Source organism: Protopterus annectens, chromosome 1.part0 (genome assembly GCF_019279795.1).
Source record: "Protopterus annectens isolate FY-2018-M chromosome 1.part0, PAN1.0, whole genome shotgun sequence".
NCBI lineage: Eukaryota > Metazoa > Chordata > Ceratodontiformes > Protopteridae > Protopterus > Protopterus annectens.
In genome coordinates, this window is record NC_056725.1 from 125811437 (window position 1) to 125828723 (window position 17287).

At 38.4% G+C, this 17287-nt stretch overlaps 1 protein-coding gene across 1 annotated transcript in view; it reads right to left on the minus strand.

Annotated features, from left to right (window-relative positions):
- LOC122793396 (nesprin-1-like) overlaps nt 1-17287 on the minus strand; it is an 876647-nt gene that overhangs the window by 661839 nt on the left and 197521 nt on the right. The window contains exon 7 of the mRNA XM_044061803.1: nt 4243-4439. Coding sequence (XP_043917738.1) covers nt 4243-4439 — 197 coding nt within the window. The remainder of the gene's footprint in view (nt 1-4242; nt 4440-17287) is intronic.

A 17287-nucleotide genomic window follows, 5' to 3' on the forward strand; every position in this document is an offset into this window, starting at 1 on the left:
TATATTGATAAATATTCCATGTTGTAAGCAGGTAAACAAAGACACTATTTCTACTACGACTTGTTGAGTTAAAACTTGGTGAGGCATCACCTTACCAGACACAAGTGATTGGAAAATCAACCAGAATGTAAGCAATCATGTGTGGGGACAAGCTCCACTATACCAGCAAAAGTGTTATACACCCAAGTTTTATATACACTTAGAAAAACTGAATGTGTAAAACATCAAAATGACAAATGTTGGCCAAAAATAATAACAAAAAGAAAGTTGAGAACACACAGCTCATGTTCTAAGATGTAATCTTGGAGCATGCTATTAAAAAACAATGTCTTGCATACCCTACACCCCACACTCATTAAATATACCAACTTTGAGATTGCAGAATACTGGGAAAGAGGAAATTCTACAACCCTGATATTATAGCAAACTCACACCATGTATCACTCAGTTTCACAGCTTTCAAAATCCTAGCTGGGGGCTATCAAAATTCATAGCAGAGGGTCCAAAATTGGAGTACTCGAAATATGTGTATATGTAAATTTGCAACCCTAAGGGAGAGGGGTACAAATATATATATATATATATATATATATATATATATATATATATATATATATATATATACACCCCTCTGCCAATATATATATATATATATATATATATATATATATATATATATATATATATATATATATACACCCCTCTGCCAGCTAGAACTTATAAAACTGAATCCCTTGTGGTATTAATGTATGCACACCTGCATAGCTGTACTAAAAACATGTATCCTTATTGCACTATAAAATCACAGACATGCCTGTTGTCTTGCCTTGCTATACCTGTCAGACATAATTATTATTTAGTTAATGGAATTACTAAAAACTTTGAAATTTTTATTTGTCCATAGCATGATTGTATAAAGTTCACATACGCATGTTGCAGATAAATAAAATCACAGAATACATCTCAGCCTATAACTGAAGCTGAGCTCCTAAGTATTTTTTTACAATGTCACCCACAGTCTAAATTTTTTTAAAGCAAAACTGTTTTGCCACCCAACAAAAATATCTCATACTAATTCTCCCAGTTTCTGCATACAATATACTGCATTTTCCCACAGCCCTCTTTCCTTAATGCACATCATAACATTATAGAGGCTTTGCAGTGTATAATTACACACACACACACACACACACACACACACACACACACACACACACACACACACACACACACACACACACACACACACACACACACACACACGCACGCGCACACACACACACACACACACACACACACACACACACGCACACACACACACAAACACACACACACACACATACATACACACACACAAATCATCATTTACAACTACTTGTTTACGTGTGTACAGATTAGATGTCTGCTTGAGACCAAATGAATGTGTAAATACATAAATAATGGGTGATAGCCTAGAAATATTTTTTCAGCTTGCTGCTGTCAGTTCCACAAAGTGCAATTCATTGCAACCTCCGTCTCAACTTATATCAAGAATCAGAGACAAAGATCCAAATTAAGGACAGGATTTTAACTATTGTTCTTACATACTTAAACATTTACTAGAATAACAAGCTGTGCAATAGCAAATATTTTTGAAGCATATGAAGCCTGAAATGCATGTATCTGTCATTATTTAATGACTTCCTTCAATAACATTTTTCAGAAAACCACACATTTAATGAAGAACAGATCAATATCCCTCTTAACTACATGAGTGAAGAATTCCAGACAATGCCAAATATGATAGGTGACATATAGGTGACAGAAGTCCACAAAAAAACAAACCTGTTTTTATATATCACTCTAATTCACTTTAAAAAGTAATAAACCAACAGGTGTTGCATCAATATACACCTTCCTACGAATAAGAAGAATGAAATGTTACAGTATCACTGACTGAGGAATCCTCAGTGGTTTACCAAAACACTCCAAATAAATAAAGAAGAGAGATTCAACAAAAGTGTGAAACAAAAGCAGCAGCTTATGTTCTGCAAAATCAGGTACAGCTGAGAGTGTTGACTTACACAATACTTCTGTAAAATGAAGAAGCTCCCTTTCTTGTTTTTGGCATTGCAGAGTTGAGAAATGGTATGAACACTGTTTTTCTTAATGCCTTTTATATTTATTTTTCTGTTTCATCAAGTAGTGGAAAACCAGCACTCACTATGCTTATTTTGCAGAAGCACTATTACAACAATCAGATGCTGTGAACTGTGCCATAACTTTTGAATATACTTCTAGAGCACAGCGTGTCTAATAATTCCTTTCACCATGATATGCTTCAGGAAGCCAGTCTTTCATTGGCTATGAAGCTTGAAATCAGATCTGTCTGGGATAAAATGGAACTATGGAGCAGATGCGGTTTTAAATTACGAATTGGAGCACTTCATCAAATGCAGAGTGGTTGAGAGGTGTGCACAACACCATCGACAATTTTCTTGTAATTGTGGAAACACCATGGTCACAAATAAATGGAGGAAGAAATCTCTTAAAAGAATTTATGGTACTTACGTATTATCGCAACCACATTTCTAACCCTGTATAATTAAAAACATTTTCGGTCGTGTAAAACTTTTGCTGACTTTTACATGCAGTAGGCCTGAAATCCGCAGCAGAATACTGTTCAAAATGTTTAATTTCTGAGAAATAAGTAAGTTGTGCCTCTCTTTCTGGGGCTGAAAACGCTTACTTTCATTGTTTACTTGCAGACAGGATCTGAGCAAGTGAGTGTTGCTATATTAGCGACAATTCTGGAGTCCTTTCTGCTCGGCAATTTGACGTTCACTAAGTGCAAGAAAACATCTATGAAGGAGCTTGACTTTCAAGCAAAATAGGGTCATGTCATACGTACTGAATACAGACACCAGACTGTCCGAAGAAAAGTAGCATTTCTTGGACTTAATGGATGCAACCAATATGTAATTGAAGCCTCCATAATCAGAAGTCTTTCTCAAGGGTTGATTCAGGAAGCTTGTTTTAAAAGTAGTACAGCCAAGATAAACACTTCAAGGATCTCAGTTCCCCTGCTTTTCTGGGCAGAGTGGTACACAGAATGGTTGTAGGCTGCATGTTTTAAATAATGCGCTTGATGACAATTGTTGTCCATTTGCAGGTGGTTGACAACCTCCTGCTTGTGCTTCTTATTCTGATTCCTCTTTTCAAAGCAATGTAAAATAGTACTAAGTGGAAGTTTACCCACTCGTTTGTACTTATACAGTAATATATATTACTTATAATTGTATATAATTATGCAGTCGTTTCGTGAAAACATTACTAATTATAGGAGGTTAAAAATGTGGCTGCGATAATACGTAAGTACCGAATTTAATAACTACATTGGTGGTGATTTGCTAAGGAAATCAGTGATAAGACATTCTTGTATTTTGAGCTGCACTCATCCAGCATGTGCTCCATGAGCAGTAGGGAAGCCACAAATATGAGCTAATAAAAGAGGTTTAATTGTTAAGGATTATGCTAGGAGAAATGTACAATTTAAAACGATCATTTAAATGCAATGATGCATCTGATGGACACAACATGCAAAGGTTGATACTGATGTACAGCAGATCATAATGGTATGAAATGCTGTTTGCTGTAATTGGGAGTGAACAAGCACAGAGTATTAATGAGGTGACGAAAAGCTAATTGATACACTGAGGATAAGCACAGTCATTTCACTTGTTTCAGTAGAAAAGGTAAGGCAGTTGGCTAAGACAGTTTACTGACTAACCAAACTCAGATTAACAAACACACCAAATGCAAACCCTTTATCAGGGTTAATATTCAAGTTGAATCATTCAGTCATTTTTTTCCTCTTTTCAGAATTATCTTCGTTTTTTTTTTTTTACCTCTCAGTTTGATCATTCTACATGCCCTGCTCTTCTGAACGGTAAAAAAGTGCAAACAATACTTTCAAACTAACGGCAACTGCAAACCTCAGAGAGTAGCAATGTAAGTCCTGCATACTTGTAGTCTGCTTTCTAAACTTGCGAAGTATATGTGGCACCACAACACGATTCCAGACACACACACACACACACACACACACACACACACACACACACACACACACACACACACACACAAACACAAACATTAATAAACATACATACAGCAGTACTACTGAAATAGACATCTACAAGTATTGCATATTCGTTACTTTTATGCTCTAAAAATAAAGCTAATTAAGATAACACTGGATACCTTCAGGATCAAGAAGCCTTGGAATTCCCAGCTGAGTTTCAGCAATGGCAAATGCCTCTTCCAGATTCTCCCTGTTGGATCTCCCCTTTGCTTTCTCCAAATCTATTAAATCTGGGCGAATAGCATGGATTACTGAAAGAAATGCAATACCACTCCTCCAGCTGGGTCCAAAATCACGCACCTCGATTCCAGCACACCTTAATGTGTGATTAAAAAAATAATTAGAACTCTCAATTACAGTTTTCAGCCAGAAACATGTTTTATGCATGATGGTTGATTAATATTTAACATATGCCAGCACTAATAAAAGACCAGCTAAACCGCAAACCATTTCAGGACGCAATTAATATAAACAAAATGTCTGTGTTAAAACGTAGTACAAAAATGTCCCTGCTAAGTACGATTCATGAAATATTTGTATGATGACAACAGCATAGATATGGTTAGGGTTTTAGACTTCAAATATACTAAAAGTGTGGGATGTTAAAGAGAAGCAATGCTAAACTACAAGATTGTTTGGAATTATATGTTATATATCAACCTACCATTTTTTCCTACAAAACTTGTCTACTCTTTTTAATGCAGTACTTGAAAAACTTTCAGTTCTTTACTTACTAAACCAACATAATTAAAGAAATACTGGAAATGGTATATACTCACTGTCAAAGTGTTGGAAGCTGTATAATAATAAGAAGAAGGTCATTTGGTTAAATAAAGACAGGGATATTTACCGGGCTTTCACTAGGACAAGATGCACCCTCAGGTAGAAAGTAATATCTGTGTTAAAAATTCAAACACACCCACACTGCAGAATATGGAAAATGGCGTAGCAATTAAGTGTGCAGTAATAAATGTCACAACTTCAGTTTACCTAGAATTAATGTCTAAGCATGTGTAGAAGAAACAGGCTAAAAGTTATACTGCTTCAACCCTTCACTCTAGATGTGTATAATTCATCATTTCTGAATGAATAACTTTGAATGAATTATTCTGCCTGTGAAATTACTGGTATTTTATGTTTAGAAAGTTTACAGTAAAACAAATGAAAATGCAAGAAAATATGAGTTGCAGTTCCCTGCACGTCTTCTTTAGAGGGTGCTCCTTTGAATAGTGTGCACTATTGAAGGATTAAGAGCAAAGATAATACGAACTTAAAAAGTCAGCATAATACCTCACTATTTATTTATTTACTTATTCCTTTTTTGACTGTGATACTCAGAATGGGCTAGGGTAGCCCCGTTTCAGTACAGGAGAAAAGCTCCTCTTACAAAATAGGCAGTTTTATACCAAAATGTAAAGCTTAAAGTTACAATATGGACATAATAATAACTGAAAGGCAGCTATACTAAAATCTACAAACAGTAAAATATAGAGTCATTGAAGGTTGTGCGTTAGGCCCGGCAAGCCAGTACGTAAAAATCTACTGCCAATCATTAGTGGACCGGAGTTCCGCTGTGGCGACACCTAGCCGGGAAAAGCCGAAAGACACAAACAAACAAACATATTAGTACACAACAAGCTGGAATACACAGTGAAGTTTAAAATGTAATTTACAATTTTACATTTATGGGTAGGAGAAATATGAAAGGAGAGATATATGAGCTAATAGTAGAAAGCAGAGAATAGGTGAGGAGTATGTGAGTATTGTGTGCATTTGTTAACTGACACAGAGGTAAAGGAGGATGCAGTGAAGTTGAGGTAGGTACATAAGGTAATGAGTAGGACTTGGAATTTTGCTGGAGGGAAGGTGGTAAGTAGAGACAGTAGAAGTGCAGGTAAGAGCCAAAGAGTAGAGGACAGTAGGAGATTCACAGTGAGAATTTGCTTTGTTGGAAGTATATAGGAACAATGTAGATGTGTAAGGGACAAGGTAATCTAGGCTTGGGAGATGTTAAGATCAAGCCAAGTATTTTTAAAGTGTTGTTTTAGCAAGTTTTGATTATGGATAGGTTGGTTTGTTGTTTGGCAGCGATGCATTACTTCAGCGATGCAATTCCTGATATTGGAGACATAATTTAAACACATCAGCAGAGTTATGGCTTATACTTATGATTAATAAAGACTTGTGGTTGGAGTGGAGTGATTATGCAGATGTAATTTTCCACTAAGGCTTGTTGTGCAGTACATTTTTTTTTTTGGTTTGTAGATTATACTATTAACATTTGCTAACTGGATGAAAAAGAAATAGTGTTGAAATAGTGGGCTATTGAAATTGTTTTAGTAGCAAATTTAGCTTTCTTGTTATAGCATTGTTAAATGTGGTTAGCAGATATTGCTGAGGGTGGTGTAAATTGAGGCAGCATATATTAGTGAAGGTAGCGGAAAATGTCTATATGCTGACTGTTACAGTTTGAAAACAGCATAAACCTTGACATAAGATAACCAGTCTCTGTGGTATGATCTTAAAATTGCTGCTTAGATCTGTAATTGTCACTGCAGTCTGGAAAGACTTTGTGGGTATACATGTCCTTTTTCCTGGGCCATAAAAGTTCCATATTAACCAATGACAGCTTACTTATTTTTGCAAAGATTCAGAAGAATGCAAAATCATAGCAAACTCTACTTTGGAATATCAGGAATAGCAGCTGGAACTCATGATTTTTTCATAGGTTGATACTAGGTGAGTAGTTATAAGAACCCTTGAGTCTCGACAGATAAAGCCCTTGAAATGCTATGAAATTCAATACTATTTGCACCCTTAATCTAGAATAGCAGGATAACAATGAGGATGAAATTATAACTGTTCATCCAGCTGTGAAGATCACCTTTGAAAAAGGCCAGAACAAGCTTTTTTCATATATTATAGGATATACCATTGATGTAAAATTAATTGGGTTAGGCACTTATCTCACCAATACATTATACAATCTCAACTGTCTCAGGTTTGTCCCTGTTCCTCATATATATTTTTTGGTAAATTACTGAGGATTGCAGTCATGAAATTATGTCAGACATTAGAATTTCATATTATTTATTGTTCAGAGAATGCATATAATACAAACCTGCTGTTCTATTACATTTTTAAATGCATTTGAGTAACATTTTTGGTCTTTGCCACTCATTATTTTTGACTTTGTGTAGAATTCTTGAGCAAAGAAATTAAGAGGTATGCCTGTGAGTCTTATTTATTATTAATAAAGACTGAGATCCCCAATATAGGTGTTTGTGAATCTATTGGTTCTGTGGAGGTTTGGAAGGTCAAATAGGGCAGGGATTTCATGGCTTAAAAAGCAGGACAACAAGGATTCAGTAGAAAACGGGGTCCAAGGGGTGGGCTAGCATTCTATTTGGGTAACTAAGACTTGACAACAGTGATCTTTTTAATTAAGAATCTTTGAGACCTTTCAAGTTACATAATATACTTAAAAACGTACATGTCAAAATGGCAACTGTCGTGACCAATGGGCCTTCTGAAGTATGAGTACAGGAGAAATACAACTTGTTTAGCTCTACAGGAGATGACTTTCAAAATCATTTGGGCTAAAAGAGGGATCTCTAAACTGTTTTGGAGACATGGTGATCAAATGACAGTGAGTTGTCAACACATGCATCCAAGTCCCTGGTGATATTATCAGTTTGGAGGTGGTGTGCTATTTATATAATAGAAGGGTAGAAAAACGTGTTATACCAAACAGAACCACATTACATTTTTTAAGATTTGGCTTAAGATCATTATTAGTATACCAAGAGTTGGCATAGTCAGTCCTTTGTTGAAATAATTGTGCCTTTGAACGTGAGCATATAATTGCACCTAGTTTGCTGTCATCAGTGAACTTATATAACACAAGCCTTTAACACTGGATTGGATATCAGAGAAGTAGTTGTGGAGAAGAAGAAGAATTAAATTCTGAGATCTATTGGACACTTTTGGTAAAATTTTACTCCTACGATTTTTATTACATTGGTCTTATCAACAAATCAAAAACAGCTATCTGATGGAAAAGATACAGGTTTACATTAAATTTAGTGACATTATCAATAGTACCTTCAAGGAGGATACATTAAAGGCACTGGCAAGGTCATGACAGGCACTGTTGGAAGAGTGATTATAGTCCACATCTGCAATAACTTTTCTGAAGATTACAATTTGTAGGACATAGGCCTTCCACTTGACAAAGCCAAGTTGGTTTGGGTCAAGGGCCAGGAAGTTCTATGTGCCTGTATTAAACATTTTGGATATGATATGTGGCCCCATCAGTGATAATCGACTACTGAATGTGCAATCCTAGATTTACAGTATAGAAATCATGTGACCAAATGAGGATCATTTGCCAAATTTAAATGTACTAATATAAAACTATGTTGAATAAATAATCCTTTGATGATTTGTAAATCAATTAATATAAAATGCAGAACACTGTTAAACTGATACATATTATACATACTGCACCCTTCATGAGAAGTGCAAAATCCAAATGTTAAGAAATAAGTATGAAAAAATCTATAATCATAATACCAAGCCCTCATTAACACATAAAATGTAGACACTAAAATACATTTTAATATAATATTATAGAGCATCATTGAGGTAATATCAAAGCAGCAGAACAAAATAAATTAAAAACATGTAACTATAGCACATCATTATGACCTGGGCCTTATAAACCACCCGGGCTAATAGACCAGTGTTGTTCTTTTGTTTTATCTAGAGTTTTTTCTATGCATCATAATGAATACATTTAGTTCCACTTTATCAGTATCCAAACACAAAAATCTAGCAAAATCATGTTTTAATACATTTTTATATAAAGCACTCCACTGTTTACGACATCTAATGTTACTAAGATGGACTGACAACAGTTGTTACCGAGGGCATTATATTTACCCAATGTAAAATGAGCCAAAATGGCCAAATAAATGACTCATTCAGAAGAACGACTGATAAAATAATGGATCTTATACATCTTGGTAGTATTGGTAGATGTAAAATGTTTGTTTAATATATATATTGACAAAATTATCAATGACCACATGAATAGCAACAATTTACCATCCTATCATTAGTATCTACTTTCTGAAAGGGAAATTTAAATGAGGATAGAATTTGCTCCAGATTTTTCCCTTTCATCTATAAGAACTTACACACAGATGGGACATCTGCACCAAAAAATCAACCATCAGTTAATAAACGTCAGATTTAATTTTAAAAGTGTCAGCCCTAAAGGTGAACAAAAACCTAGACTGAGTTATCAGATTGAGTGGACTGATACTCTAATAGTTCATCCCTTGTATGAAGTGATGCGTGTGCTTCAGCTTGATTAATGATTGGCTAATGTATGCATGTGTGTGTGTACATGCATATTATAAATACAGCAAGACATTCAAAAGTCAACATCTGCTTGGTCAACGAGCTTTGGTAATCTCAAATGCATGGTTAACAGATGTGAGAGCTTGACAATCCCCAGGTAGAAATGTGTCCTTTCCCAAGGGATTGAGCAATCTCAGGGGTGGTATACATATATATATATATATATATATATATATATATATATATATATATATATATATATATACACATATATATATATATATATATATATAAAAGCATGGAGTGTGGGGAGCTTTTTATTTTGCATACTCTGATTTCTCTATCAGCTGCTGGAATGTATTACTTTGTAATGCAAGAAGCATTTTGCTTATAGTATAGTGTCTCATGACACTGTTCTCAGTCTTTCATTACTTAACTTAACTCACAGACTGTTAACTGAACTATGTTACAAAAATCAGAGAATGAATATATAAGAAAAAATATATTATTTTGTTAGCTTTTGGAGATGATCAGTTACTCGTTCAAGTTAAAGGAAGCCTTTAGAACTATATAAATATAGTGTGACAGGTTTACATCAAAGTATGGAAAACTCACTTACTCGAAATACTGATCATCAAGACGACAACAGCAAAACGGCACTTTATCAACTCCACTCATCACTGACAGGTTACCCAGGGAAAGAAGTCAGTCAGCCGAAAATAAAAAGAAATTACAGCAAAGCACTACAAACCTACACAAGTGGGGGGCTTTGCACCCCACCCCTCAATGTGGGGGGGGTTGTGTCCTCCACACACCCCCCCCCTAACTAAATATACCCAACTCCGAGATTGCACCATAGTGGACAAAGGAACACATTTATGGCTGTTGGCCAACTGCCTTCTTTTCCTTGGTAACCTGTCAATGATGTGACAAGTTGATCAAGTGCCATTTTGCTGTTACAGTCTCGATGATTTGTGTTTCAAGTAAGTGGATTTTCGATACTCTGAAGTAGACCTGGTGTGACATATACAGCACATAGATTATATTGAGTCTATGTTTCTCACTATGGAATTAAATTATGTTTTTAGTCAAATACCTTTTTTATCACACAGTGAGACTTGATTTCATTCAGACTTCAAAACTGGGGGGAAACATTTCCCCTTATCCTAAAAATACACACTCTTAAAGTTCATATATATAGAGAAGGAGAGGTATGGTGGTCTATGCAGTTACCCCATCCCCTGCAAAACTTCTCTTTTTGTGAGTGTGTGTATGTTCTTGATTGAAGTTGTTATTTTCTGATGACAGCTTTATTTTTCTTATCTTTTCTAGTTTGGTGTGCTAATGTGAATCTGTGTCAGACTGGAGGGTGACTTTCATCAAATCTCCTTTAATTATAGTCTTGGCCAAATTTCATCCACAGGGAAGTGAGAAAAAAGCTGAGGTCTTCTGGTCCACTAAAGGATTTACTTAAAGTATAAACTACATTATGTAGGTTCAGCTGCTGAAAAAAGAATCAGGAATCAAAACAGCAAACTTTGGGATGGAGTCAGCACTACTGAGGTCACTTAAGCTTCAGTGTTATATTTACATGAATTAAAATGATATGTTCATAGGTTCATAGGTTCATAGGTTCATACTAGGCTATCTGCCCGAGGGCATTTACAAGCCTAGCCCATCGTTTTGTGGCTTACGCCACCCCTTTAGTATGGGGAACTATACCCATTATTTTGCTGTGCCTCTGTCGAGCAGTGACACTGAGGTAATCCCTGGGGTATATCTGCGATCTCCCATCCATTGGTCAAGATTTCTCTTGAACAAGGCCAGCGAGGTGCTCTGCCTCACATGTACCGGGATTCTGTTCCACAGCATAGGGAGTCTTTGGGTGATGAATCTATCCCTCCAGCACGTCCTATTAATAGCCGTGTCGAGGTTTAAGTCTCCGCCCTTGTGGCTCTGATGGATCTAGATTTTTGAGGTGAAGCATATTCATCAAATCTGGGTTTGACATGGCCTTGTATGTTAGGCAAAGGTCACCTCTGAGCAAGCGTAGCGACTGAATAGAGCTGGAGTTCTTTCAGTCGGGCAGCATAGGATAGATTTTTGAGACCCTTTATCCTTTTGGTGAGGAACTTTTGTGGCCTCTCCAGCTGCTGCAAGTGTCGGGTCAGATACATTCCAAATGGGGCATTGTACTCAATCATTGGTCTGATGAGTGATGAGTAAAGGGAGACTATAACCTCCCTTGATCTAGATGAGAATCCCTTCATGATAAGGTGGGCAATGTAGAAGGTCTTCCTAACTACTTTAGCTACATGGGTGTCGAATGACAGACTACTATCAACCTGGGTCCCCAGGTCCCTGATAACTTCTTCTGTGCTCAGTGGATTGCCTCCTATTTGGTAGCTAGGGGTAACCTTGTTTTTCCCGAAGGGTATGACTATGCATTTTTTGGCATTTAACTTTAGGCCGTGGCTCTGGCACCAGTTATCCGTTTCTGTGAGACCCTTCTGAAGGATATCTGTGTCAGATGTGTTTTCTACTATGGCGCCCAGTTTGCAGTCATCTGCAAACTTTGTCAGCCATAACCCTCCTGTGTTTGCTTGTACTTCAGAAAAGTAGATGCCAAACAAGAGTGGGCCCAGGACTGAGCCCTGTGGGACACCACTTGTGACAGGCTTTGAGTCTGACATGGCGCCAGCAACTCTGACCCTGTGGGTTCTGTCACTCAGCCAGTTTGCAACCCATCTTGTGATGTATGGGTTAACATTTAAGCTGATGAAGTTTTCAATGATACCCGAGTGGGGTATTGTATCGAAGGCCTTAGCCAGATCGAGGTAGGCTGTATGGACTGCCTTTCCCTCATCAATGGCTTTGGTGACTGTTTCGAAAAAGTCAACCAAGTTTAAAAGGCATGATCTGCCTTTGACAAAGCCAAACTGGGTTGGATCCAAAGTCTGCAAATTCCCAATGTCTTTATTTATGAGGTCCATTATGATCCTCTCCATGGCTTTGCAGATAAGGCTTGTCAAGCTAATGGGCGGTAATTACCAGGGTCGGTGGAGGCACCGCCTTTGTGAAGTGGGACCACAGTTGCAGTGCGCCACTCCTGGAGTGCGTATCCAGAGGTAAGACTTTGATTAAACAGCTGTCCTAGCTGTGGGTTTAATTCCTCATTGAGTTCGTGGAGCACACAGCCGGGGACACCATCAGGTCCCATGGATGCTGTGTTTTTTGCTTTGGAGAGAGCAGTTCTCACTTGGGCGCTGGAGATGTTTGGCGGGCTGCAATCATTTGGTATAGATATCTCTCCTTTTGGGGCCGCCGGGGTGAGAAGTTTGCACTGAACCTGTCAGCCAGTATGTTGGCAATGTCTGTAGGATCAGTAATCTTCACATCATTTTGAACTAGTTCTGAGCATATCTGGGAGTTTCCTCCTAGGTTTCTAACATAGCTAAAGAAGGCCTTATGATTGTCTTTTGAGTCTTTAGCTATTTTTCTCTCGAAATTTGCTTTGGATGATTTTATGAGAGCTCTTAGTTTTTTACTTATAGTGATCAAGGGTGTCTTACCTTTTAAGGATTTTGCTCTATCTTGTAGTAGCTTCCTCCTTTTGTTGTAGAGTTTGTTTATGGCTGGGGTCCACCAGACTGGACGCTTGCCTTTGGTACAAAGAGTCTTTGTTTTGCTTGGGATTGCCTTATCCATGCAGTCCTGCAGGTGCTGGTAGAAGGCATTTGTAAGTGATTCAGCGGCTTGAGTACTGTTTTCCGCTCGGGGCCTTAAAGGAGACCACACTAGTCTTTAGAAGTGTGAAGTCGGTTTTTGGGAAGTTCTTTACTGTGGTCTTTTTATTTCAGGTGGGGGGGGGATGAGGACCTCCAGCGAGATTAGTTGTGATCTGATCTCACCAGTGAGGGGTATACTTCGGTGTTGAACATTGTGCTCCCATGTTCGTGATGATGAGATCAGTATGTTATCTCCTCTTGTGGGAATGGTGACTAGTTGTTCCATGGCATTTGAGTTTATGAATTCCAGGAACTTTTGGGCTAGGGTGTTTGGGCTTGAGTAGTGTTCCCAGTCTATATTTGGGTAATTGAAGTCACCTAGTATGATGGTGTTTGGTGATACATTTATCCCTCTAGTGTTTTCAGGAAGGCCATGTGAGGTTCCTGAGTTTGTGAGGGTGGCCTGTAACATGCTACTATTTGCAGAGCAGTCTTGCCTACGGTTAATTGCACCTGGATGGTCTCCGATGCATCATGCGTTGCCACCAGTCTTGAGGTGTGGGTGTCCTTGATGAATATGGATACCCCCCCTCCTTTCTTGGTATTTTCCTGATTTTGGGGCCGGAACGCATGATATGAGGTAAAACCTGATAGCGCTGGGGTGCTCTCAGGAGCCTTGAACCAGGTTTCTGTCACAGCACAGACATCGATGTTCTCCATACTGAGAAGGGCCTCGAGTGCGTGCATTTTGAGATTTAGACTTCTGGTGAAGGTAGGATACTGCTCAAGGTCAGGGTCATACCTGCCTGGGCTACATAATCAGAGAGCTCCTCAATGTCTCTTTTCATGTAGTCCAAGGAGGTACGTCTCAGGTCGTTTACACCAGCGTGGACAATGACTGAGTCATATTTGTACCTGCTGTTGAGAGACCTGAGTGCTTGCGTTATGTGGCGGATTCTAGCACCCGACAGACAGCTTACTGTGACCTTCTCCTTACTCAGTCTGGTGAGCGGGACATCAGTGTGTCTGACTATGGAGTCACCAATGACTAGTGTGTCTGGCATTGTGTTTGGCCTTAAGGGCTGTGACTGTTTGACACTCTGACTGTGAGGTCTATGTGTTGCAGGTGTTGTGTTCTGAGGTGGTGGTTTTGGGTGTCTGCTTTGGTGGCCTCTGCTGTTTTGGTAGATTTTTGATCAGAGCCTCCGAGTATGTCTTTGTGTGTTTATGTGTATGATTTGAGGTTGTAATGGTACTATGTGAGACTGGGTCTATAGTGTGTGTGGTAACCTTCCCTCCTGACTGGTCTTGCCAGTCCTATGTTGAGAGAGCTCAGCCTCCAGTTTGGCCGTATAGTTGCATCTCTCGCATGTATTTGTGTTTTGTGGGAGGAGGAGAGGGTTGTCTGTGTACATGAGGCAATTGTAACATTGCCTCAACATTCCCAGGTTCACCAGCTGAGCAGGAGATGACACTAGCAACTGATCCCTCGACATGCTAGAAGGATAGACAAAAAACTTTAAAAAAGATTCCCGGGGATGTGGGTGACCGAGAAATGGGGGGTTGCCTTTTTGGGGTGCTATCTATAAGAGTGCCGTATCAAGGTAATAAGTACTGTAGGAGCAAGTGCTAGGTTTAACAGATAGAGAATAGTCTACTTAGAGTCAAGTAGAGATGATCTTTTTAGTTATAGGATACGCTGATTAGATGAGTAGTATAGGTCGAGGAAGGTAGTTTCAAGGGAAAATTTGAAGAGTGGACTTTAGATAGCCCGAATAGTTTAAACCTGCTTAACCGGCGCTGCCCTAGTGTGCAACAGTGGCAATTCCGCGCTAAATCGTGCTAATGCGCGCTAAAACGTGCTTTATAGCAGGGGGCTGGAAAAGACAGGAAATGACCCAAAATGGCCAATAAACTACAAGTTACTGCCTTAAACCACTCCTCTGAGGACAAACAGGCAGTTCAGTACTACCTACTCCCACTAGTGAGTAAAGAAACTGCCCCCTGACCAAACAAGGAAAATGGAGAAAACAGGAACCAAGACAAAGCCCAGGGATCAGCAAAATCTGGTCTCTGGAACACTAGTTAGGAAAGTATGGAAAGCAAGGATATTTTTTTGTTTTTTTCAAGTTTTTTTTTACAGAAAAGCAGAAAACACAATAAATGCTATGATTTTCGATTAAATGCTATCAAAAGCTAGTACACTTGAGTGTATTAGCCTGTAGTTTAACTTTTAGGCAAAACTTAAACTCAAGTGCAGTAAACAGTTTTAACTTATAAACACAGAAAAACAGTGCAAACTTTGATAAAATAAGCAGAAACAGTAGTCGAAAGGCACAAAAGTCGAAAAAGCCAAGAAAAATACTTAAAATCTGGAAAGGTAGTCTTTTCTGGTCTCTGCTGCTAGAGGAACACTGCTGGCCACCACGAGGAGCTGTGCTGAGTTCTCAATAGCTGGAAAAGCCAAAAGCGTGCTTTATAGTAGGGGGCTGGAAAAGACAGGAAATGACCCAAAATGGCCAATAAACTACAAGTTACTGCCTTAAACCACTCCTCTGAGGACAAACAGGCAGTTCAGTACTCCCTACTCCCACTAGTGAGTAAAGAAACTACCCCTTGACCAAACAAGGAAAATGGAGAAAACAGGAACCAAGACAAAGCCCAGGGATCAGCAAAATCTGGTCTCTGGAACACTAGTTAGGAAAGTATGGAAAGCAAGGATATTTTTTGTTTTTTTCAAGTTTTTTTTACAGAAAAGCAGAAAACACAATAAATGCTATGCTTTTCGATTAAATGCTATCAAAAGCTAGTACACTTGAGTGTATTAGCCTGTAGTTTAACTTTTAGGCAAAACTTAAACTAGCAAGTGCAGTAAACAGTTTTAACTTATAAACACAGAAAAACAGTGCAAACTTTGATAAAATAAGCAGAAACAGTAGTCGAAAGGCACAAAAAGTCGAAAAAGCCAAGAAAAATACTTAAAATCTGGAAAGGTAGTCTTTTCTGGTCTCTGCTGCTAGAGGAACACTGCTGGCCACCACGAGGAGCTGTGCTGAGTTCTCAATAGCTGGAAAAGCCCACCAAAACGTGCTTTATAGCAGGGGGCTGGAAAAGACAGGAAATGACCCAAAATGGCCAATAAACTACAAGTTACTGCCTTAAACCACTCCTCTGAGGACAAACAGGCAGTTCAGTACTCCCTACTCCCACTAGTGAGTAAAGAAACTGCCCCCTGACCAAACAAGGAAAATGGAGAAAACAGGAACCAAGACAAAGCCCAGGGATCAGCAAAATCTGGTCTCTGGAACACTAGTTAGGAAAGTATGGAAAGCAAGGATATTTTTTTTGTTTTTTCAAGTTTTTTACAGAAAAGCAGAAAACACAATAAATGCTATGATTTTCGATTAAATGCTATCAAAAGCTAGTACACTTGAGTGTATTAGCCTGTAGTTTAACTTTTAGGCAAAACTTAAACTAGCAAGTGCAGTAAACAGTTTTAACTTATAAACACAGAAAAAACAGTGCAAACTTTGATAAAATAAGCAGAAACAATAGTCGAAGGCACAAAAGTCGAAAAAGCCAAGAAAAATACTTAAAATCTGGAAAGGTAGTCTTTTCTGGTCTCTGCTGCTAGAGGAACACTGCTGGCCACCACGAGGAGCTGTGCTGAGTTCTCAATAGCTGGAAAAGCCCGCCAAAACGTGCTTTATAGCAGGGGCTGGAAAAGACAGGAAATGACCCAAAATGGCCAATAAACTACAAGTTACTGCCTTAAACCACTCCTCTGAGGACAAACAGGCAGTTCAGTACTCCCTACTCCCACTAGTGAGTAAAGAAACTACCCCTTGACCAAACAAGGAAAATGGAGAAAACAGGAACCAAGACAAAGCCCAGGGATCAGCAAAATCTGGTCTCTGGAACACTAGTTAGGAAAGTATGGAAAGCAAGGATATTTTTTTTTGTTTTTTTCAAGTTTTTTTTACAGAAAAGCAGAAAACACAATAAATGCTTGTTGTTTTCTTTCGGCTTTTCCCAGTAAGGGGTCACCACAGCGAAATTCCAGTCTGCT